The following is a 24147-nucleotide window of genomic DNA, read 5'->3' on the forward strand; positions in this document are numbered from 1 at the left end:
CCTCTTGTACGTTCAATTTGAGAAGATGATGATAATACTGTGACGGGCGGAGGAATAAAAAGCACAGATATGCAGTTTGACTGTCTTGTGTGCTCTGTGGGAACACAGGTGGTTCTGAAGGGGTTCAAAGAAGCTGTTGCTGAGAGAAGGGTCCTAGCACCCTTAAAATTGCGAGGTGGCGCAGTCACCTACAGTTTTCACATTTGGTTATCACTCTATACCCGTGACATTATCTTCGATTTAGAGAGCCAGTCATAACAGAGAGCTGGATCCAAACAAATACTTATTTTGCTTTTCACCACAACGGAACCCTTTGTTTGCAGTAAGCAGTTAAAAAACGCTACATTACATCAGGTCTTTCAGCTGGGGATCTGGCAAAATACAATGCCTGTTGTGAGACACGAATTGCTCTATTCGGGTAAAATAAAAAAGGAACAGGAAGCAGAAGGTTTAATGTGACTTTACACATTCAGTTTTCTTAGCTCACGAGAAGTTCCTGGTGTGTGTTTCACTGGCTACTAATGTAGTTTTGTTGTGGTACGTGTTATCTAGAAATATGGCTTGTACCATCAGGAATGAATACTCCTCAGATTTGATTCTTGCATTCATTTCTGAGGTGTGAGAGCATTTCCAAACAAGTGAAATAATGGAACCAGTTTGATCTGAAAAGGGAGCTGAAAAGGAGGCATTAAAAGGAACAAAAACTCCACTCCAAGAGCCAAGAGCTATCAAAACAGAAAGTCTTTTTATTCATTTTCTGATGAAACCTTCAAATTCTCAGAAAATGTTCACTGTATTATGCTAAAAAAGCCAAAGTGAAAAGTGGTGTCTAAGACCTACAGTATTTTCACATATCTAGACAGGTGTCAGCTACAAATGATTAACAAGTCACAGGGATGCAAGAAGCCCTTTGCATGAAAACATGCACAGAAAACCCCATACTCGCCACAAAACCAAACTCGGTTCCTCGCAAAATTCTACAATTTTGTAGAATAACACCACTTGGTTTTACAGCTTATTTTGAAGGTCCCTAAAAAGTTTCAACATTTCTGCAGCTTTGTTAGTGCAATACAGATTACAATGAATAAAATCTCAATCTTAATTTTTTTCATATCTCATTTCACTGATGTTCTTTTAAAGGTTCAGAGGTATAAGCATGATTCAAATATATATGAATGTTGGTGTAAGCTGGTGTTGAGGAAACCAGTAATCAGTCCTGAAACAAGGAGAGTTGCTTTTTCTGTGGGAGGCATAAGACACTAGAAAAAAAAGTCTCTTTGAAACTTTTTTTTAATTAATCTCTGTCTTTTCAAAACCATAACAAATTACAGCAATACAACATTTCCACATCTCTGCCCCAAATCCCACCCCCTTCCCCCACCAACAGCGAAGAGTCTTCTCAAAGAGCCCTGAAAGTCAAATCAGAAGTGTCTTGTGATGAGAATTTCACTGCCTCAACGGCAGCTCTCCAGCCTCTACCCATATCCCGTCTTGCCCTCCTCCACACACACCCTGGCATCTGGGATCTGGCTCAGGTGATGCCAGGGGAAGGAAGCCAAAAGCTCCTAAAACATCATTTTTAGCTGCACTTGAGAATATTAATGAATATTACAATGTGTAACTACATTCAAGACACGGCCTCTTCTGGCTTATCATCTACATACATCATGCAGTGTTGATCAAAGGCCACAAAAGACACTGGCAATAAGGGGAAGGAACAGAAAGCAGCCAGCAGACAGGTCTCCTGTGCCATCCTAGAATGATCTATTAAAGGTGTTTTATTCAGAGTTACTATCCAAACTACTGCATGCTTGCAATGTCAAGACAAAGAGCAAGCTTCTGAAAAAAAAAAACACCGAACATTGTTAACAGGAGTTATCTTTGACCCTATGTTCCCTAAAAAGCAAAGCAAATCTCTGGTGAGGTATGGTCTGTCATCATTTGTAAAGTATTGGGATTAGTAGAGAATAAATATTATATAAATAATAAATATTTGGAAACCAGGATGCTCGTCAAAAGATGCTCTTCAAGGCTTTTGCATTCCCAAAACAGACAGAACTTGCTTCATGCCACATGCTGAAGACCAGAGGTCATGCAGGATTTTCTTTAGAACATTCTGCACTATGATACTTGGTTTAAATATGTTCAGTGCACTGAATAACATTTCATTGGTGGAAATGTTAGAATTTCAAAATATTTTAAAATTGAAGCTCGTGCAGACATATACTTTTAGGAATACGTGTTCATTCATTCGAGTCCCACCTAATGACTACCAGTCCTCTGTTGTACAGTGCCCTGTTGCAAACTAACATGCTACAAGAATACGCTCTGTCCAGTCGACATGATCCTCAAAGAACATGCTTGCACTGTATTAACTAGCAGCTGTAGGAAGACTTTCATGGTCTTTCTTCCTGTGTTTTTCTGACAGAAGACCATGAGTAGCTCAGACAGAAGCCTGCTTCTCTCCGAGTCCACAGGAAAGCTTGCAAGCCCTGTGTTTTCCTGAGGAGCAACCTTTTATTTGTTGCCCATGTAAAAGCCAGTGTTGAGACTTTGGCAAGCGTAGAATTCAAAGAGCGCTGAGGTATGTGGTTAAATAATAGACTGGTGAAAGAACCGTCCTGTTTTTTCTTAAAAATAGTCTTTAATTTATGCCGAGCTCACTGTGTTCTTGCCCCTGAATAATTTATTCCTTCGAATTCAGTAATATGCTTTGGAATACACATGCAGTAAACCGATTAGTTCTTCAAATCAGTAGGAGTCTGAAAATAATATTGGTGTCCTTAAGTTCTCACATGGGTTTTGATTTTACAAAAAGGTGTTCATGGGCTCTCAGTGTGCCATCAAGACGCCCCACTTAGAAGACTTTCGTTCAAGGCGATCACCGCCGGCACCAGCTGGCCCTCTGTGGCGAAGTCTCCAGCAATGATGTTGATACAGTTTCCCTGAGGTCCAGGAGCCTGGCTCTCCACCCACTGCAGCAGCACAGGGTATGTGGACATGACCATGTCTTTCAAAGACTCAGTGGGGTGAGAACAAATATACTTCAGATCCTCTGTCAGGTTTATACCTGCCACAAAGAAGCCTCCTGTCCAACAAAAACAAATGTAATTAATAACGGCACTGTCACAGAAAGTGATATGGAAACAGTCACTGCTCATTTAAACAGTGCTCCAACAGCACCTCCATACTACAGTAACTATCACCTTCATAGTGATTGTCCCTTTTACATTTACTGGTATTATTTTGGTATTAAGAGTTCTTAAGACTGACTTGTAATTTTACAGGGTGTTTTTTTACTGATTTTACTCAGGATGGTTCGCTTGATTTGAGAAAACTACAATTCATCTAATATATATTTAATATTAATTAGTTTCTTACATTTTGCACAGCTTGGTTTTGTGAAATGGATTTAATGTATTGCCTCTATAGCTACAACAGTAAACTAACATACTGTATAATTAAGAAATCAACAAAAGTAATTATGATAAGTACATGGATAGTGCACATTGGTGGCTGCAAAACATTTTGCACAATGTGAAATTACGATGAAGTAACAGGCAGAAGAAAAACTGATTTGGAACACTGACATGACATGCTGCTATTTACAATGCAAAATAAGCATTTGTTTATGCTCATACAACATCAAACTATATTATTTCTTAATGATGTAATCTATCATCTATCAGATGGAGACAATTCTTATAGAATAACATCTGACAGTGTATCTGTAGTACTGATCAGACTACTGATGAAAAAGAACAGTTATGTTTCATACATATTTACTTGTTTGCTTTGCTTACAAAGAACCTCAGAGTTTTTCTACACTTTTAACAATTACTCATTTTAGCTCTGATGGTGATGAAGGCATACAAGGATGTTGTTCTGGGGTTTGTTACCAAATTCAGTACATACTGTACTTGCAGCCAGTGATATCCCAGAAGCAGACATATTAATCACAACTGTGAAATCACTTTAAACACTGCCCAAGCAGAAAACTACCTTTAAAAGACAACCTGATAGCCAAGACCTGAAAACTATACCACAAATAACTAAGGTATCAAGTTAAAACAATACAAAAAAAAACTAACTCTGTTGACAAATTATATATGTATTCCTGTTGAGCAAAAGCATTTCAATAATTTGTTGATACTTTCCCTGAACTACTAAATCAAGTACATTGCTAACACTGGGATGTATGGAAACTGTAAATAGGCATGCTCACTGTTCTGTTGATCAGTGTGCTAAGGCATGTAATTTACTGTAACAGAATGACTAAATGAGAAGATTAAGTAAATGCAATGGAAGGATATTTAATTAATTCTCAACGATAAGGTTAATGAGAGGCCATATCAACATCTTAGACATTTATGACATTAATGAATTGGCTTCATCACTCTGCTCTCCTCCCCCACTGATAGCTGGTGTGTGGTGAGCGTTCTGGAGCACTATGGCTGCCATCGTATCATCTAGGGGCTACTATTTGCTGCCGGTGGAGGAGAGTCCCCGTTACCTGTGAAGCACTTTGCATGGAGTGTCCAGAAAAGTGCTATATTAGTGTAAGGAATTATTATTATTATTTTAGGGCTGGTGGGCTGAAATACAAATTACTAAACTAAGCCATGCAAAACCTACAATCCTATTAATAACAAAACATGATCATGATGCAAGACATGATACCAACAGGGATTATCACTAATCAGACTTTTCCTTTAACAGAGTTCCTCTGCTATGTTACCTGGTCGTCCATGCTGTTTCTTCCTCTCAAACTCCTCAATCAGTGTCTCCGCTTTGCATTTGTTGGCCCACCAGTATGTGATGTGTGGCCAGAGCTCGTCTGTGGTGTTCATGATGTGGTGGTCATACGAGACTATCACTTGGTACCCTAAGCGCCAGAGGTTTCTCAGCGTCACATTCTCCTGTAATGAAGATGTCAGTCAAAGCAAAGTTCTGCCATTTTTATAATCTTTTTCAACATTCTGCATGTTCACCTCTGGAATTCAGCTATGCGAATGACCACAGCCATCATCACGCTATCCAAGCATGATGCATGATTAACCAAGGACACAAGTTTCCTTATTACTCACTTCAACTGAGAGATTCTTCCTGAAGAAAGAGAAATATATATTCAGGAGAGTCCACAATACTTGTTCTGTATGTCCATTTGACAGGCAGCCAGCTTTAATTCCTATCTTAGAGGAGCCATCATAAACGCCCTGATTCGTAATGACTGGGCTCCTCTTGACTTAAGTCTGTGCCCCCTACAGTTAAGTGTCGAATAGTTGCTAAGAGGGTGAAAGACCACACACCAGGGGTCTGAAAGAAAAAACCCAAACTGCCAGAGAAGCAGCTACATGAACGAGCAGTAGGCCAGCTGCTTACGAGAGAAAAAGTTGCTAGAGGCCTATTTTATATAATTTTGGTTTCAATAGAACAACAACAACAACAAGTTCAGATGAACTGACTTTACAACCTGCTGCTGTCTTCAGCCATTAACAATCTAGTACAAAGAAAAGCTGGTTTGTATGATGCCTTGGTTACAACATAATCACTTTGTAGATAACACACTCTGCTGCACATACTTACAGTTTTCGGACAGAGTTTTGCAACGAATATGCTCTGTATTGTGTTGACGAGGTGAGCATGGAGCTCTTGGGTCAAACCGAGGAAGTGGCTGAAGGACAAGATAATGACCTCTCTTGGGTGTGAGTCCAGCCACTCTCTGATCTCCTTTAGGACAGCCTGCATCCACACACACACAAGAGCAACTGTCACAGCATGACGACACGCAAGGCACATACAGCTTACATTATGACTCATTAAACATGCCTTTCTCACAACATGATCCCGCTCAGACTCAATTCATTTCGAAGATCTTAGAACCAATATCTTGTACAAATTCTGTCCTGTCTGAAGCAGCACTAACAGGCAGGGTTTTATTCACCCTTTGATTTAAAATGTGAGGTACTTTACTGTGTGCTACCCTTGGTTGACAGCCAGAAAGAGAAATCTTTTATCTAATTAGGATCTGAAGTAACCTCTACGTTTTATAGGTTAATGGGGGTGACGTCAATTGTCTTCTGTGGATTGGATTATGAAAAATAAAAAGAGTAATAATCGCTACATATTAATGTAATATTCATATACACAAATTACAGAAGGAATATTACAGGAAAACAAAATTAATACACTTACAGGAAACTGTACAACATTTATCCACAATTTGATATTTGAAATCTTTTTTTTCCCGCTCATGTGTTTCAGGTTTGTATCTTTCGGAGAGTTGGCAGCTTGTTTGCAATGGACGGGCTCGTTCTCTAATAGTAAAGGTCAGGACTGGCAGGGCCAGTAACTGCTACCTTACTGAATAAAAGCTCAGGCCTTTTCCTTACCTCCACAGTGACTGTAGTGTATACCCCGTGGTAGAAGTACAGGTCCAGGGAGCTGTCATTGGGCCTGTGAGCAATCCTCAGATCACAGTATCTCACTCCACCATCCAGCTGCTCTTTCACACTGGATTCCTGAACAGCAGAGAGGTGTGACTTCATCAGCATACTGAAACCAGGGACGTTCGGAGCCCGAGCCCCTTGAAGTGTATTTTTTTTAATGTTTTGTTGAAGTCTTAGCATTAACTGTGACTGTGAAGGAAAAAGTGGCTAAGAGTTACAACCGTAGTGGATCATCCAGAGACATGATTACTCGTCATTTCAATTTTAATGTTCCTGAGAATGTTTTGATAGCAATGTAGTCTGCTAAATCTTACGACGCATACACGAAGGAGTTTAATTTCTGTCAATATTTATGACTTTATGATTCATTCAAAGATACAAATGTTTTTCATCTTCTCAGGGAACTCTGTGCTTTCTGCATGCATCAGGAGTTCTGTGATCTGCCTCAATATTTAACGAGAAATGTGTGGTTTCAGTATTTCTATATTTTATAGTATAACTATTTCTGATAATCACATTCATTTCTAACGGGATTCATCAAAACACTACAAAATAATATGTTTCTACTTTGTAACCACTGTAACAATTTTGTAACCATTATTCATTTTATCAGTAGTATCCTGTTAAGTGCTTGTGAAAGTAATTTAGTGTTTTTTGATTGATTAATTTGCCACTGGATAAGCTTAACACTGCTTTAAGGTAATTCTTCCTGTGTGCATATCTCCTTACTGATCTATTAATATCTAATGAGAACTGTTTCTAAATCAAACCTCTGTAATGTTATCTCTTTAATGTCTCCCATAGGCTAACATGCTTAGGTGTCCCTGCCATTCTGACCTTCAGTATACGAATCCTAGGAAAGCAGCAATTTAAGGATACAAAAGAATAACTGGTGTGTTATGCACCCATAACAGATGTGGTCCTGTTAACGGAGACTATTTGGAATTTGCTGCTGAATAGCTTAGTAAAAACCTCATGTGTATTGAACCAAAAGAAAACCTCTATCAAGTATGAGAATAAATCAGATTCCTTGGATCTGGTGTGCTAAGCCGAAGCATAACTGAGAGATACAATTACAGTTTTGTTTTTCAAATCTCCTCACATTCAATCATCTGTAATAAAAGTACACAAACTACAACATTCACCAGTAAGAAAATAAAGTAAGAACATTTTATCAGTCCTAAATCCGTAAGTTAGGTATAGTGCAATCACCCATCTATTAACAGTAAGATAGGATGGCATGCTTAGTCCTGGTAAAGCTGGTAAAGTGGAGCCTGTCACAGAAACCTAGTGAGCTAGACACTAATTCCCATATCTAGTATGTCTGGAAGGGACAGGAAGCCAGGGGAAAACACTGCAAATACAAAGAGGCCATGCAAACTCCACACAGTAGACTCCCTTTCCAGAACTGAACTCCAAACACTAGAGCTGTAAGGCAACAGTACTAGCAGCCCTTCTGCCAGGCTGTCCCTAGAGCAAGCATCTTAATTTTGAACCAATCATACCAGTAAGCAGACACAGACCATAGTCTTCAGGGCAGGGAATTTTCCGTCTGACTAGGTAAAACACCACACTTTAAACGGAGAATCAAATGTACTGTGTTATCTATTGAGAATATAATGATTACACTAATTGGAGATATTTTTTTAATGAAAGTAAATTAATTATTAGTAGTAATACTGACAAAGCGAGAGGTCTCTATAGACTTATTTTCAACGAGATGGCCAAAGTCACTAATAACTGCAAAGGAATCTACAGCATATATAACTAAAATTCAGCCTGGTTTCATTTAACATTTCTTTCACAGCCTACCTGTGTTATAGCCCACTTGTATACAAATGGACGGATTAGGGGCTTCATGATTTTGTCCAGCTTCTTTAACATGTCTGGTTGAGTGTGATCAACTGGCGACCTGTTGTTTTTATCCAGGCAGTAAGTGATGCTGTTGTGGGTTCCTTAAAAAAAAAAAGGCAGCAAAGTGGTAAATTACAGGAAATGTCAAAAGAAAAGTCTAGAAAATATGACACGTCATTGTGCATGGAAAGCAATAATCATAAAGTTCTGAATATACATAAGGTCATTAGGGAGGTTTACAGTCTTGGAAAACCAGTGTTATTAAGTGTATGGTGTTAAAATCTCATAGTATTACTTCTTCAAAACACCACAGAAAATACCCTTGTTAACATGATATCATGGGCAGTGTTTGTAATGACATGTTTGGTTTAACATCACACAAGCAAAGAGAACATATAGACTTGTGCCTGACAAGGCACTGTTAGCACTTGAAAGGGTCAACGTGCATACCTGGAATAGCCAGATTGTAAAGAGGCACATCCCACAGGGCTTCTGGTAACTGAGACATCCAGCTGTCTGTTGGAAGGTGTCTCAGCAGCCCGATACCAGATGTCGATGAGTCAACTGTGGTCATTTTCCTTCAGGAGCAACCTTTAACACATAACGCCGTTGGAGAAATCAAAACACACAGTCCTATTCTTGTACACATTGTTTTTTACATGTTCTCAATCTTCTTTTTCTTTTCTTACTAGAAATAAGGCAACAGTTCCTGACAGATAAACCAAGATCAAGGTCAGTGCCAGGATGCTGCTGGAGTGCCTGTTGGGTTCCAAAATTTTCATATAATTCTTCACTAAACACGTTCCCTGGATTTAAAATATTATCCTCAATACACAGGACATGTAAGCGTGTATTAGATATAAAGAGCCCCAGCTTCACAATAACACTGATAATCATCGCATAGGGGAACTGAAGAATTTAATGTTCCAATATGTTGGATGAACGAAGGCCAGATCGAGAGGTTATTGGCATAACCATGGTCCCCTGAGTGAGAAATAATAATAGAATGGCCTCATCGCTACTCTGACCTCCATCTGGTCAAACCCTGCAGCCTCACATCACCATACTCGCATTCTCCATTAGACTAGGGCCACATAATAACTCATCGCCATGGTTTGACCTGGAGGTAATGTGGGGGTGTGCCAGAGGGTAATGAATTATTGACTCAGATAGCTAAGGTTATACAAGAACACCTACAGCTGTTTCCTTCACTTTCAAAATGCAATCATTACCAGATAGGTAATAAATAAGGTAATAATAAGGGTACGTAAACTGCTGTGAAGCCAGAACACAAAAGGAAGTAGATGAGGTCCAGAAATGATTCAGGAGCTGAGCTGGTGAACAGTGTCCGATGAGGTCCAGCTGGCAGAGCAGAGCTCCTGCCCAGAAGGCCTGTGGGATGCAGCCTGAGGCCTGAGCCCTTGTGGAGTGGGCCGTGCTGACGTGCTTGGTTGTCATGGCGATGTGTAGGTTCTGTGATTGCACTGCATCACGAGCCAGGAGCTGGGTCCACAGAGACGCAGGAGACCTTGCAATACTGCAGGCACTCCTAGACACTAGCGGTATTCTCTGAAGCTGGGTTCTTCACGGAAATCTTAAGCGCCGAACAGCACTCCAGCAGGGCCACGGCTGTCAGCAGAAACTGAAGTAAAACTCCCAGCACAGAGCTCTAGGGAAGGCAGACGTGGCCCCAAGATGCAGATAAAAAACTCTCACAGGGTGCGCTGTGGCTCAGCACATCCTGGAGAAAGGCGAAGCCAGTACTCTGGAAACTCCTGTGTGGGATCAGCTGCTGAGGTGGACGGAAAACAACTGTGTCAAAAAACCTGAATAAATCAGCAGGAGGGTCTGCTAGCCAGACGTGCAGAAGACGAGGTGAAAAAAACAACAATGAATTGCTACTCCCTCACTCCGGACAGGCCAGGCCTGGGATCGTATGATTCAGCAGAGCCCAGCTCGACATACGTGATCAGCTCAGGGCAACGAGCAAGCCAGCCCCATCCTGTGATGACTGCATTTTGAAAGAAAAGAGAACTGCCTGAATTATATTCCAATGCATGTTATTGTGTCTGGGCTGCAAAGAGCCCATATTTACCTGCTTTTGTTTCTAATGCAAATGGGTGTCACAATGACAGGGACAGGGACACATTTACACTTGGCAGGTTTAAAAAAAAACTGAACAACTGAATTGCACTTGAATGCAAAGAAGTATTCCAAAAGCATGAAGTGAGTCAAACACCCCCAACAGATATGAGAAGATTTTAAACTAGTTTTGAGCTCTTAAACATTGCATTTTAAATTTTGTTTCATGAGAAAATCCTAGCTGTTTCTGTGCTCATAGAAAACGCCAGGTAATAATAATAATAATAATAATAATCTTGATTTGCCTTGAAAGATTAGTATTTTTTAAGCTAATTATTCTGAAACCAGGAATACCAGCTTCTTATTTATGCTGGCATCACGGCCTTCACAGAACTCTTTTCAATGTCAGAATAAAAATCTTTAGAAACACAGCACCAACACCAAATGTGCACTGTGTACAAATAAATCCTATTTATTCAGAGACCATTGTACACAACTTTCAGCCATTGTGAGCAGAGAACGCCACTGTGCTCTCCACCCCTAGCTCGTACCCCTTTTAGGTAAGCACAATGCTTTGTCTAACCTCTTTCTCCATGAACCAGCAATATGATCGTTTGTTAAAGATATGGGCAGCCTCATCACTTTCCACCATGGAGTCAGGTACCCCTGCACATGGGTGACCACCAGTAGCCCACACAAAAGCACAAACACGATGGAGCGCTGAGAGGCAGACACACCACGCGCGGTCCAGAGGACGGACTTCCCATTCCGAAAAGCAGCCGTAGCGGTAAGGGGCGGGGGGCCTTTTGCATATACGTCTTCCCAATTCATTCCACATCTAATACAACCAGATTCCAAATCCAACAGACTACAGAACAGCTTCTACCTCCAGGCAATAAGATTGCTAAATAACCAACCTGCAGCTCCTTTAGCAAATCACCTGTAATGGCTATATGGACACACAGTTTTCACTGTATTCAGCATAACTACACTACTTGTATATATCGCATACACCATGGACACATAGCAGCTCTGCTCATATTGAGTTTTATTCCGTTTCTATTTCATTTATTATTAAGTCATCTATTATTATTATTATTATTATTATTTCATCTATTATTATTTTCATAACCTCAGTTTTGTGATTTTTGTGTTTTTTTGTCATTTTTGTGATTTCTGTGATTCTTGTGATTTTTGTGAGCTCGCAGAAAAGACATTTCATTGCCAGCAACTACTGCTGCACGCTGAATCATTGTGCATTTGATAAATAAACTTTGATTTGATTCAGATTCCAACAGATAGCGAGTACGTCATAGCACGACGATGTGAATACTGCAGACTTTCCAGTTTTACTGGTTTAGGGTGTTACCATTGTATTTTGTCTGTCACTGTAATCTTATGTTGGGAGTGTGCTGTACAACAGATTTGAATTACCACTGTCCTGATGTCTGCATGACAGTCTGAAACTATTAAAGGTTTATTCCATGCTGAAAGGAGAGGAAAAGACACAACATTTCGGCTGTGGAGCCCTCTTCGGGTGTGCAAACTACATGATACCACAAGTTCTGAGTTCTGGGTTTTGTTTCCAGTCTGGTCTAAATACAGGAGAAATACAGGAGCGGCTATGGTGACCTATGACCTATGACCTATGATCCAAACTGGTTCTATGACTAAACATCCACACACAACTACCTAAACATGTTCTTGTTTTTACTGACATTTCTAAAGAAAACAAATTTAGCTTTGAAAATCTTAACTACAGTACGTAGTTCAGGAGTTAAGCTGCATCCCTTTGTTAATTATACAGACCAAGTCTGTGTGTGAGAGATGTGGCATGGCTCTGCACAATTTTAGTGGCAGCACCGCCAACACCACCTTGTAGGCAGATCTCAGAGAGCAAGCAAATCTGGCCTTGGTCACTGCTGTGATTGGGGAGCTCTAAGGAAAACCAGGTTGCAACTGTAGGTGTTGCTGTATCAGTAGACCAGTAAGTGGCGATCTTGCCTCTGGAAAAGAATGTTGACACCAGTGCCCAGTAGGACCATGGGTGACACAGGGTTGTGGGAGGAACCATCATTAAGTTTAGTTATTAAAAATGGAGGTTGTGTCTACGTGGTTATTAGAAAGATCCCATGGCACATTTCAAAAGAATACGGTGTTAAACCCGGTGTCCACAGAGTACTCTCTGGGTTTGTACAACCTGGCAATTAACACATTAATAGCAGTAGAGTGTTATCTGTAGTGCAGTAAAAAGTACACTGGTTCATAGGTGGAGTAAACCTGAGTTAATGGCACAGCTATGCTAGCCCTCTCAACTGCGGGTTAGCTCACCATACGTTTGCCCTGCAAAAGATAAGGCAGACAAGATAAAAGGGTGGTGTCCCCTGACTCATTTTTTTCCAAGCGTCTTCATCTCGGGTGTCTTCCACGTATCGTACAGAAACACTGTATCATACACTGCCACCCTTAGAAATACCCACACAAATACAAAATCACACTATGTTGCCTGATAATACCGTGATTCCGCCAAAACTATACCGATACGCAAACATGCAGCTACCTTGACAATGGTACAATACAGTGCTGTTCCCCATTCAATACTCGTGTAGCCGCTTTAGACGTTAAGCGTCCACCAGCTTTAAAACGTACAACGTTTGAACACTGATATTAATGATCAAAACAGTTTAAATAACTGTGACACTTTCCAAGTAGCAAAACCGTACCACCTCATGTTATAGGTATAGAGCGCTGTACGAAATTATAGTTCAACATTTCCAGGTTATCTCGCAGTACAGGAAATGCGATGTTCAAATCTTGCGAGCGAGTGTAGTCGCGGATACGATACTTACAGATGTTCCTTTATGACGCCAAGATCCGCAGCAGCTGGCTCTGTTCTTGGTAGCTTTTGCCAGTTCCACGGTGCTGTAGAGCTGGGTTTGTTACAACTGCCGAAACCTGCTACCCGACTCCTTATTTCGGCTACAGTTCGTGAAGCCGTAGAAAGCCATCATTATCTCAGGTACGACTGAAACAGAAACCTACACGCCATCGGTAGTGTCAGGTTATGAGTTCGGTATCTTGCGGTGCAAGGTTAGGAAAAATACACTGGGAACGTGAAACACGAGCTTCGGAAAAAGCAAACTCTCTAGAACTTGAAACAAATCGTGGTGTCCTTCTTTTGATTACTGTGAAGTATAAAACGGAACTTTTTTTCCCGGTGGTTTCACCTTCAAGGCTGTTGTCGCCCGATGCCGTGAAGCCGCACATTCGATTAAAAAGAGATGGGCGTGATGTAGTGTTTGTAGACAGGTTGCGCTGTGATCCAATCGCTGCAGACTGAGCTAGGCTGAGGCGCTGTGCAGTGGAGGCGGAGATTCGCCTTCATTCTTGTGATCGTCAGCTAATACTGTACCCAGTCCTTTTAAAGAGGCATTGTTTCACATCCCGCAAACTGCCTGTCCTAAATTATTATTATGAGAGTATTTTATAATCTCAGATAGATGCGGGACAAAATGCAGGTGAGAAATGAACAAATCAAACACATTTGCTGAAAACGTTCTGCTGAAAAAGGGTGCGGAACACGATTTTTCTGCTGAGCTCAGGAAAAGCGTGTCCTTGGTGCAACATCGACTTATCAGACTTCTTTGTGCGAACATTAGCTCTCATAAACTGCTGTATACCCATTTCACGAATGCGGTCCTTTACCGCAGTCCTGTGCAATTCCGCCATCTTCAGGCCGAAAAGTGTTCTTTATACAAGTGCCATATATTTTAAAAGCTGTCGAACATTTGAAGGAAATGTTTTTAATTCTGTGTCAAAGCCGAAAGTAATCACTTAAAAAAACCCTTAAAACACACCAATGCAATGAAAACAGCGTTTGCTCTTAGCAATCTATCGTGTTTGCCACGCGTGATAGCAAACGACATTTTCTAGGTCATTTTCGGCCGATTAAGTTATCACGACCGAGAGAATTTAGTATAGCCCACCAACCCTAAATATCGCCACGCAGGCACTGGAAGACATGCATAGTCTACACAAAAAACACCGTGGAACCCAGGCCCCGATGGTTCGCTGGCAGCAGTCTACTGCATGCGCCATATATTCATCTTTTGTTCTGTATAAGACACGTAAAATGAACACAAGTTGAAACATAACGAGAAACAAACATTTACTGATTTTAATGTCAAGAAGTTATAACAGTATGTATACATTCACTCTGTATTGTTTTCGCTTGGTATTGATCTGTATATGACGCGTTATATTCCAACAAATCTGTTACCAGACATATACTGTGTAATAAACTGTTACCGTAATGACTTGGTTGATATCTGGAAATATTTTGAAAACATTTTGAAACTAGACAGTATTTTTTTTTTACTGTTGTTATTATCCTCACCCTGAACTGTAACAAAATCAAATTTATGGCCTGACACTATTTTCAATGTAAATTAAAATACACCACTCGTTTGCTAAACCTGTTTCTCAACTTTACCATTTTTTGTTTCCCTGATACAACCTTCCAAATTACCTAGTTAGTCAAATATGCCCTTGTTCAGTTCCTGCCCCTGGCCCAAGTTAAAATATTTTGTTGGTCTTTACAAACACCTTAAACATTCCAGTTTTCAAATATCACCACGTGATACCATGCATCAGAGGGAATGAACTTTCTAATGCAACATTAATATCTTACCTAACAAATTACTTAAAGCAATGCACAGTATTGTTTAATGAACACTAGTTATGGAAATATTTTTGTGGTTATATTTAAAAGTGTTAGGTGTTTGCTGTTTTTTTTTTTTCAAGGAAACAACAGAAATTGAGATTATCCAGAAAAGGAGTAGGGTGGAATTCCTTTAGCTCCCAGTCCAGTGATCTACAAAAAAAAACCAACATAAGTATTCAAATCCCATTATGCACACAGGAATTCATTCTGCAGTTCTGTTAATATTTTTAATTAACCTAGCTCCCTGTGTATTGTTCTAATCTCTAGCACATCTATGTTAATCTAAGAGTTTACCTCTGTGTAAAAGAATACAAGAGAGGTTAAAAAACAAACCTTCCTTACAACCCAGAAGGCTGCCCATTTTATTTTGTGGAGAGTTGAAAAGAAAACAATACATATCCTCCTACTGATATTCATAGCTTTACCAGGTGTCGATGGGGCGAACGACATGACTTTCCAGCTGTAATGCGACTCAGGCAGGTGAAACGCCTACCTTGAAGATCCCTCCGGCTTCAGGCTGCCTCTTCATCGAGTCCTCGTCCATGCCCTCAGAGGCCGTGGTCACGTACAGCTCGGAATAGTCCTGCCCCCCGAAGCAGCACGAGGTCGTCCTGTCCACAGGCAGCTTCACAGTCCGCAGCCGTTTGCCTATCCGTAGTAAAAATAGTAGCCTCTCAAACTTGTGGACGCGTCGAGAAACACAAATTAGGTTAACGATAAGGAACACACAACACGGGGCCAATTAGTTTTGATGTATATGTGATGGAGTAGTGACTACAAAGTGCAGCATTTTAGAACAGTGGTTAGCATTGATACAGTAACTCATGTTGCTGGGGCCCTGGGTTCAATTCCTGGGGTGCTATCTGTGTGGAGTTTACATGTTCTCACTGTGTTCGCGTGGGTTTCCTCCCACAGTCCAAAGACAAACAGTGTCTGTACAGGTAGGTTAACTGGCTTCTGGGAAATCAGGCCCTGGTGTGAGTGTGTGCGTGTGGCTATGTGTGTGCCATGCGATAGACACAGGGTGTACCCTGCCTTGTGCCCGTTGCTTGCCAGGAGAGGCTCCGACTCCCCCGCGACCCTGTACTGGATAAAGCAGTTCGAAAATGGATGGATGGTTACTACACGTCATACTGGCTAATCATGTACAGTTTACCTTGAGCTGCTGTGATCCGTGTTTTTGCAGATTCTCATCAATGCAAATGAAAGGTTGCGAAATGACAGGGGTCGGCGGAGCTAGTTCGGACACTGTGATGTCACCGCCCTGCCTGTGCGTAGCAGGGACCTCAGCCGCCTGGGCTGGGGGAGGTCTCCTTTAGCTCACTCGGCTGGTTCCCTGTTGCGTGACACCAGAGACCGGGGTCGTGCCCAGGTGTTGCGTGACGAACCGACGGGGTGGAGTGGCAAGGGCACGAGCCCACTCGGAACCGCGACGGTCACGCAGGCTTGGTTCCTTCTCACACAAACCATGTTGCATTATTACCAGTCAAAGTTGTTACAATAGTAGAAAACACTAGCTTTGAGTAAATTATTGATAGCCATTAGATACAGTATATATTGTAACTCAAGGTTCTGTCTAAGATTTCTAAGAATGTACACAGCAGCAGCATTTAGAATACTTGCTTAAGTTAATTAGGCATGAGCGTTACATTGCTTCTCTGCCTCGGTGCATTTAAGGGAAGAGGTACAGTAATAGGATAAGAGGGGTTGGTGGAAAACGTGTATGACATTAGATATAACTAAAGGGGTGAGTGTAGGGATGAGAGGTCATGAATGAGTTTAAAAAGAGGGAATATTCCCCACATCTCGCTCCACAAGGCCAGAACCAGAGGATGTGATCTACACACAAACAAAGGTCAGGAGCAGGTGAGTAAACTGCCTAAATCTGAGAACAGCTGGGTAGGTCTGAAGATGCTTCCTGATGTGGTGTATGGCCAACCTTTTTATCTCGACTTCCACTCATCAGTAAACGACAAAGAACACCTTTCACAATGGGAGACTTCAGAAAAGGATTTCGGAATGAGATGATTGGTCAGATAGATTGAGATGGCTGATATTCACGTGAAGTGAACTTACATCCGAGACGGTTATATCCGAGACGGCACACAGAGCTCATACCTGTCGTCGGGTCGATATGGAGAACTCTCCCTCCACTATAGCAGGCCACCCACAGCTTGCCCTCCGTGTCAATACACATTCCATCTGGGATGCCTTCGTCCTTCTCCAGGTGATAGACAGCCCTGCGATTAGCTGTACAGACGTTTCGTTTTAAGTCTAGACTGACACGCGGTTTATGTGCCACTAAAAAGCCACTTGAACAGCACACACTCTCATCAGCTGATAAAGTGACTGATGCTGCAGTACTGAGACATAGTTTTGATGCTGTGCACGGCGGTTCTCCTATTTCAGATGGCTGATATACAGAGTGTGGTCCCAATCTTGTCAGAATGTGTTCAAAACATCATTCCACCTTCCAGTTAGAAACTGCACACTATTTCTGTACAAAGAGGAGATTTTTTGTCCTTTGCAGCCTACGATGCTGACGCAGCTACCCACCTGAACTACTACATATATCTAACATCTGCATGTAAAAAAAAATTAAAGAATAATAATTCCCGTTTCCACATTCACAATCCACACTTACAGATGTTCCCTGTCTTCTTGTCATAGTCAAATGCATCCACCTTGAAGGACAAGCTGTCGATGTAGTAGAAGATCTTGTGGTCCAATGACCAGTCCAAGCCATTGGAGATGTCCACCTGGTCAAAGTGCTTCACCACTGAGTGGTCGGGGTTCAGCGTGAAGAGAGAGCCCTGGTGTCTCTCCAGCTCAGCAGGACGGACCTCCAAAGCCATGGTTCCTGCCCACACACGCACACAGGAGTGGGCAAAGAGGGGAGGAACGACCCAACATTCATAAACAAAGTGAACACATTCCATCCGCCCCCACTTGTCTGGCTTCACAATCCACCCCAAACACCATCAAGGCCCGAGATCCTAGTGATTTGCTATCAGCATTCCTTGTCTTTGAGGAACGTGGCTATCTTCAAGATAAGAATTATTCAAAGGTATGGTCAAGGGCTCACAGCTGCTTTAACACAGCTACAGTTGACTACAGGACAGTTCTGCAAAGCAATGCAGCTCCATGGACTTCTTGTGATCAGAAAGATGAAATGTTTTGACTGTTATTGGGTGTGTATAAGGACAAAGTTGGGTTGAAGCACAGTATTTTACTGCATTATTTGTACTGCTAGTTTCTGTGATATGTTAAGGTCCTGTCAAATGTGCTGTTATATTCAATGTTTTTTTTTTCAGCTCATTTAATGTGAAACCCAGGCTGGAATTTCATGGCAGTTTAACACAAAAAGCAGGCTGGATCTGGCGTCAGTCCCCCTCATCTAGCTGTTAGGCGTTACCTGCAAAATATCTGCCAGCAGGATCCACTTTGCCATCATTGAATCTGTTGTTGGACTTGTCCTCGTCCACGTGAGCAATGGTGGTTATGGTCTGCTGCTTCCAATCCACTGCAGCGAAGCGGGTTCCCACTCCAATGATATACCCTCCTGACCTGCGTGGCACCACCGACCCAACATACTGATCTGCAGGGAGGCATAATACAGCAACCTTAAGGCAGGTAGCATTCCACACAATTATGCCACATACCAGTCTGAATTGAAAAGAGTATCACTTCCTACAAGAATTATTGCACTTAACTGGCTATCTCCATTTCCATCTACATCTCCAGCTTCTGTCCATTTTTGTGTAGTAAAATTTACTTGATTATCTATCACCACAGGTGGCACAGTGGAGCAGTGATTAGCGCTGGTGCCTTGCAATAAGATCAGCTAGGGTATAAAGTTAGCTAACTGTGGCCCTGGGTGTAATTCCAGACCTGGGGTGCTATCTGAGTGCAGTTTTTAGGATTTCCCCATGTTCACAAAGGTTTCCCTCAGGTGCTCTGGTTTACTCCCCCAGTCCAAAAACATACTGGTAGGTTACTTGGCTTCTGGGATAAATGGCCCTGGTGTGAGTGCGTTTCTGTGTGTCCTGCTGCAGGCTGGCTTCTTGTCCAGGGTGCAGCCTGCCTTGAACCCGCTGAATTGGAAGAAGCAGACAGCACACAGGTGGATGGATCTATCACCCTTCTAGGGAGGCCAGCTAACATTCTGAATAGTCGACAAGTCCAAGTATAAAGGATCACAACATAGTTTGATACCATTAGCTGTGAAGCTTTCTTTGACAGTGCACTTCTTAACCTACAGATTTTAAGGACTTTAACATTTGATTTAGTATATGAGAAGAAAAGGCACAGCCTGTGCAAACATTTAGCAGCAGCTCGTACCCAGTTGCAGTCTCACAGGGCTACTCCCAGCTCCAAGCTTCACAGCCCCTCCTGTGAGGCCACAAGGCCAACCTCTGGCTGCAGGAGGAGATCGTGCCACCACAACAATCCCATGTTTCTGTGTGGCCATTCACTAGCCAAAGGGGGGCCGCAACACAATTTTTACATCAGGGTTCGAAAGAACAGACATCGATGGGTGAGTTTCAAACCTCAATTAACACGGTAATGTGGAAAACCTCCAATTTAGATCACTAAATAGACTACATTGCTCTCATCTTTGAGACAGTTTTGCCGCAGAACTTGTTACTTTTGCATGCAGATCACGTCAGAGCATTTCTGCGGTGAAACGTCTTATGCACAACATACACTTATTCGCTCGTCCATCGCATTAGTCACTACAGTGACTAGTGAGCAGGAAGGGCTGGTTTTACGTCACAATTCTTGCAAACTGTCGCTCATGCTGGAAAAACCAGCAGTTTGGGAAAACGTGGCGACCATACGGTACAGTCAGTTGGGATTTTGTGCTTAATTCAGAAATTGTAAGATTATGCAATATATTTAGTGTCAACTAATTTATTTGGTTACTGAGATTTTTATAACCGGTCTGAGAAATCAGGACTGCAGTTCCCCTTTAAAGGGTTTTCAGTGCTTTGCACCAATGCTCCCTCAAAACAGCACAAATACCAAACCCTCACCAGTTTTCAAGGTGTGGATTTGATTGGTAGCAGGGTTCCACCGGCAGACCTTCTGTCCTGAAACGTCCACATACAAAAGAGTGCCTTCCTTCTCCTCCCACACTGGGCTCTCCCCAATCTTGTTCTTCTCCTTCACCGCACACTCGATCTTGACGGACGACATGGTCTGAAACGCAAATTTCCGAAATGCCCATGCAAAATTCTGTAGTAATTTGTTTGACAAAATCAATCCCCTGTTCATTATGGGTTCATATTTTTGAATATGGTTATATAACCCTGCATTTCTCAAAGCTGGTACCAGTAGAAATATTCTATTATTATACAAATTTTATGTTACTTTCAAGGTTTTATCCAAAAATGTTGTTATTTTTCATACAGGTAGATTCCTGGTAAATTAAAAGTGATGCGTATTCACTCTCACGTGAAGTCTTGTGGGGGAACAGGTTGCTGAATAAACTGAATAAAATAAAAGTTGGTGCTCTGAAGTGTCTGGGTGTTTGGGTACATTTTACAACAGTACACTCTAGCCATCATTACCTAACCTAGCAACTTCTGACATTCATCCACCTAAAGGCTGTATTGTCTCGAAAACTCTCTTTCAACTTGAGAAGAGTTTGTATTTTCAGCCACTGAACACTTCTCAGTTTCCCAACATTGAACTACTGCTGCACAGTAAGAACTTACCCGGGGTTCAAGTTGACACCGCGAATATGTAACGCCTACAAGAACAAAGTCCCGTCGCGACACCACAATTTCGCAGCAGTGCTTATTTTATCACAACACTCGCAAGATAATTAACACATTACATTGATGTTCTTCTGCATTTCCAAAAGACAAAACACTTAAATGTACATATCGTGGAAACAAGTTAAAAAACAACAACACGAGAAATGTCATATTAAATATGTAAACCACAACGACAATAAATAAAACACGAACTTATGACATAGCTGGACTAACAATAATGTCAAAATGGACAAATAATGTCTTACATTGCAAAGCGAAACAGCCGGGGAAGCACGGTCTTTTTCAGATAAATCGTAGCCACAAATTGTTCAAAGCAAACCTTTGCCGATTCACCTCACTCTGGTGCTGTCCTGATATAAGACATGTGTGAATTTATTTTCGCGTTAATATTCAACAAGTTGTTACCCAACCAACCTTTGAAGCCCATGGAGAAAAAAAAAACTTTAAATACGAGTAGAGCGCCCCCATCGTTTCTAGATTTAATGAACTGGAAAAAAAGCTGGTCAGCATTTCAAAACTTAGTCAAAGTAGAGACCACAGCAACAAGGATCGCTTCGCCAGCAGGCAAACCACTTACTCACCGCTTTTCTCTGTTCCCAGACTCCTCAGTGGTTGACAAGACCTGACAACAGCTCCACATTGTAAGCGAGGATTTGGCCGAGAAACCTTTTGTATGATTCAGTTACTTCTAGTATATGCGAATTCGCCTTTGCTAATACTTAACATATGCAACTGTTAATACAACCGCGTATTGTACTGGAGAAATGTAGGTAAAGTACCTTGCTGAAAGTTACCTGTCTTATGATGAAAACTCACAAACTGCTCGCTTCAAGCCCAGAGCTTGAACCCCTGCAGCGGTTTGGTAGAAAATGAATTGACCGTGGGGGAAGAGCATTAGATCTCGCTACAGAGATTAGTGCAATTCATATTAATGTGAAATGTGTGGGAATGTGACAACACATCACGCGTGGAATTAGTGCAAACAACACGCAATGTAAAGTATGTGACCCTCTGTCATTCCTTTTGCTTTTATGTGGCTTTTCCTTAGCTGGTAGGGGTTCGTAGAGTCTGGGAGCTCAACATTTCCTTCTCTTAAAAGAGGGAAGGATTTTGTTTCATACACACACAAACCTAAACACGTGCTGTGTCTGTAATCTGTATCTGATCATAGTTTAGATTCAGGATTGCGAATTCCAGTTCTAAATTATATGATTATAGGTAACCGACATTCTAACAGAGCATTAATGGATCATCATAAATCCAGTATTAACCAAGTTCTGCTAATGGTTAATTGCATTCTAATAAAAAGTAATTTCTCATATGCAAATATATTATTTAAAGTGTCTATTTCATTGATGCATATTTGGGTGTTAATAAACTAGCTCCGTGCAAACCCTGTGTATTTGATCGGAATTGTGTGCCTACAATTCTGGTGGCAGAGATCACTTCTCATTCTGCTGCCAATCATGAACATTGTAACTTGGTCTTCAACAGCCAGCTGGGGTTTATCTTTATAGAAATGTATACTGCACATGACTGGTAAGAGTTATGAAACTTCTTAACTTCTAACTAATGACACTGCTGTCATTGCAGTTTGTTTTAAAGTTAACTCATCAAGGGCAAAGTCTCTTTGCAGGACTTCAAACTTTTAAGTATCCAAAATTCCACCAGGGCAATGGACGTTTGCCATTAATGCTCACAATAACAGGGCACATAAGATTTTTTAATGAGCTACACTTAAGCTGAGAGTGTCACAGCTGCTCATTCATAGGATTCTGGGTACCGATTTGTGTATGGCTTTCATGTTTAGCTCTGAGGAATGACTGCCAATAGTCTCTCAGCACTTGGCGGAAAAGGAGCCTTGTTGTTAAAGAAAGGCCAAGTCACAAATGGGGGCGTCTTTCCCAAAAGGCTTGATCCTACTTGCCGATTTTAATGAGAATGGGAACTCATTCCTATTTTTTACAAAAAAAAAGGATTTTGAAAACAAGTGGGGTGTGATTCTGGATTGCTCTCGCTGCCAAAACACCCTCACAGCTTGCCCAGTGTGAATAATCTTTTGTTGGTGCTAAAGCAGACAGAAGCATTAGCATGACAGTATGCAGTGAAAGAGCTAGTTCCTTCACCAAAACCCATGGAATTTCAGCTCCTGAATCAGGAGTGTCTACAGGAACACTTTTAGGTGGACTAGCCCCTTTCACACTGGGAGTGATGTATGATCTGTTTCTTATTATACAACAAGCTATCTAGTAAATTCTGTGACCGAAGCCACACAATTCCTTCTCCAGAGAGGCCTTCAGGAGAAGACAGATTGGAAGGGCACTGCATCATCTTTTCACTTCTTTCAGTTTCCAATGAAAACACATGAAACTTTGTGTGGCAATTTACCAACCACATCCTCAATATGCGAGTTTGGATTTCAAACAAATTAGATTTAGTCCAGCTGTGTGACGAGGGTACTTTGCCACATTGAAAGCAACTTTTGCAATCTGAGCAAGGTGCCACACAAAGCTTAGAGAGCCCACGCTAATTAAACACAGCCTCCTCTTGATCCTGCAGGGCACAATCTGGAAAGCACCACGTTAAGGTGCAGTAGCCACATTATGCCAAAACAGGAGTCCCCTGTGTCCAGAAATTATTTTTATCCCTGAAAAGTAGAGGAATGGTTCAGAAAGACCGTAAAAAAGGAGAAAACACCTGTGAGCCAAGACACCACAGTGGTTCTTTTCTGTTATCTGGGGCTTTTAAGTGGCTGTTTTTAATTTTGCCTTTAATTTTATATAAAGTTCCTGGCATTTATATCAGGGATGTCACCCTCAATTCCTGGAGGACCAAGCATCTTCTGGTCTTCAAAGGAACAAGTAATAGGTTTATTCCATGCTGAAAAAAAGAAGAAAGAGAACACAACGTTTCGGCCGTGGAGCCTTCACGGCCGAAACGTTGTGTTCTCTTTCTTCTTTTTTTCAGCATGGAATAAACCTATTACTTGTTCCTTTGCAGCCTATGCATGCTGACGCAGCTACCCACCTGAACTATCTTCTGGTCTTGTTTCACCTGAACTGCTACATGGTGCATAATCATAATTGTTTAATTCAAGTAATATTTCAAACTCCACAGTGTTTTGTAGGCAACTGTACTTTGTAAGCAAGTGAATGCTTTTAAGTTATCAGACAACTCCGGTTGAAACAAAAACTAGAAAATACTTGGTCCTTCCAGATACCGAGCTGGAGACCTATACTGCCCTGTTCCTGGGTGT

The 24147-nt window shown here is 41.5% G+C and overlaps 2 protein-coding genes and 1 long non-coding RNA gene across 5 annotated transcripts; 1 reads left to right on the plus strand and 2 right to left on the minus strand.

The window, feature by feature from the left end:
* Window positions 1-1274: 1274 nt before the first annotated feature.
* Window positions 1275-13323, minus strand: plcxd1 (phosphatidylinositol-specific phospholipase C, X domain containing 1). Of its 3 annotated transcripts, none has more exons than XM_006639227.3 (7): window positions 13235-13323; window positions 8754-8894; window positions 8262-8404; window positions 6393-6521; window positions 5587-5742; window positions 4739-4919; window positions 1275-3088 (listed from the first exon to the last, which is right to left on the minus strand). In XM_006639227.3, the coding sequence occupies exons 2-7, from the start codon at window positions 8875-8877 to the stop codon at window positions 2844-2846; spliced, it is 978 nt and encodes a 325-aa protein (XP_006639290.2). In that variant the 5' UTR covers window positions 8878-8894; window positions 13235-13323; the 3' UTR covers window positions 1275-2843. The 3 variants fall into 3 exon arrangements, with proteins under 3 accessions (XP_006639290.2, XP_015219898.2, XP_015219899.2); XM_015364412.2 differs by lacking the exon at window positions 13235-13323 and adding an exon at window positions 13112-13211; XM_015364413.2 differs by lacking the exon at window positions 13235-13323 and adding an exon at window positions 12946-13094.
* LOC138223125 (uncharacterized) lies at window positions 13315-19325 on the plus strand. Its single transcript, XR_011181633.1, has 3 exons — window positions 13315-13404; window positions 17779-18175; window positions 18423-19325. It is a non-coding gene; the product is annotated as an uncharacterized lncRNA (long non-coding RNA).
* On the minus strand, window positions 14549-21317 carry rgn (regucalcin). The gene is made up of 7 exons (XM_006639133.3): window positions 21137-21317; window positions 20145-20310; window positions 18524-18706; window positions 17753-17968; window positions 17227-17358; window positions 15602-15756; window positions 14549-15258 (listed from the first exon to the last, which is right to left on the minus strand). The coding sequence occupies exons 2-7, from the start codon at window positions 20305-20307 to the stop codon at window positions 15208-15210; spliced, it is 900 nt and encodes a 299-aa protein (XP_006639196.2). The 5' UTR covers window positions 20308-20310; window positions 21137-21317; the 3' UTR covers window positions 14549-15207.
* Window positions 21318-24147: the final 2830 nt, after the last annotated feature.

This window comes from Lepisosteus oculatus, chromosome 15 (assembly GCF_040954835.1).
Source record: "Lepisosteus oculatus isolate fLepOcu1 chromosome 15, fLepOcu1.hap2, whole genome shotgun sequence".
In the NCBI taxonomy this organism is placed as follows: domain Eukaryota; kingdom Metazoa; phylum Chordata; class Actinopteri; order Semionotiformes; family Lepisosteidae; genus Lepisosteus; species Lepisosteus oculatus.

Excerpts from the sequence above, each read along its gene's own strand:
- plcxd1 (XM_006639227.3), bottom strand. The coding sequence starts at position 8,877 with ATGACCACAGTTGACTCATCGACATCTGGTATCGGGCTGCTGAGACAC. Across the intron at positions 5,743-6,392 it reads ACACTACAGTCACTGTGGAG|GCTGTCCTAAAGGAGATCAG; the intron begins GTAAGGAAAAGG and ends GTGTGGATGCAG. Across the intron at positions 4,920-5,586 it reads CAAAACTCTGTCCGAAAACT|GAGAATGTGACGCTGAGAAA; the intron begins GTAAGTATGTGC and ends TCTTCATTACAG.
- rgn (XM_006639133.3), bottom strand. The coding sequence starts at position 20,307 with ATGTCGTCCGTCAAGATCGAGTGTGCGGTGAAGGAGAAGAACAAGATT. Across the intron at positions 18,707-20,144 it reads AATCCACACCTTGAAAACTG|ATCAGTATGTTGGGTCGGTG; the intron begins GTGAGGGTTTGG and ends GCCTCCCTGCAG. Across the intron at positions 15,259-15,601 it reads AAGCCGGAGGGATCTTCAAG|ATCACTGGACTGGGAGCTAA; the intron begins GTAGGCGTTTCA and ends TTTTTTTTGTAG.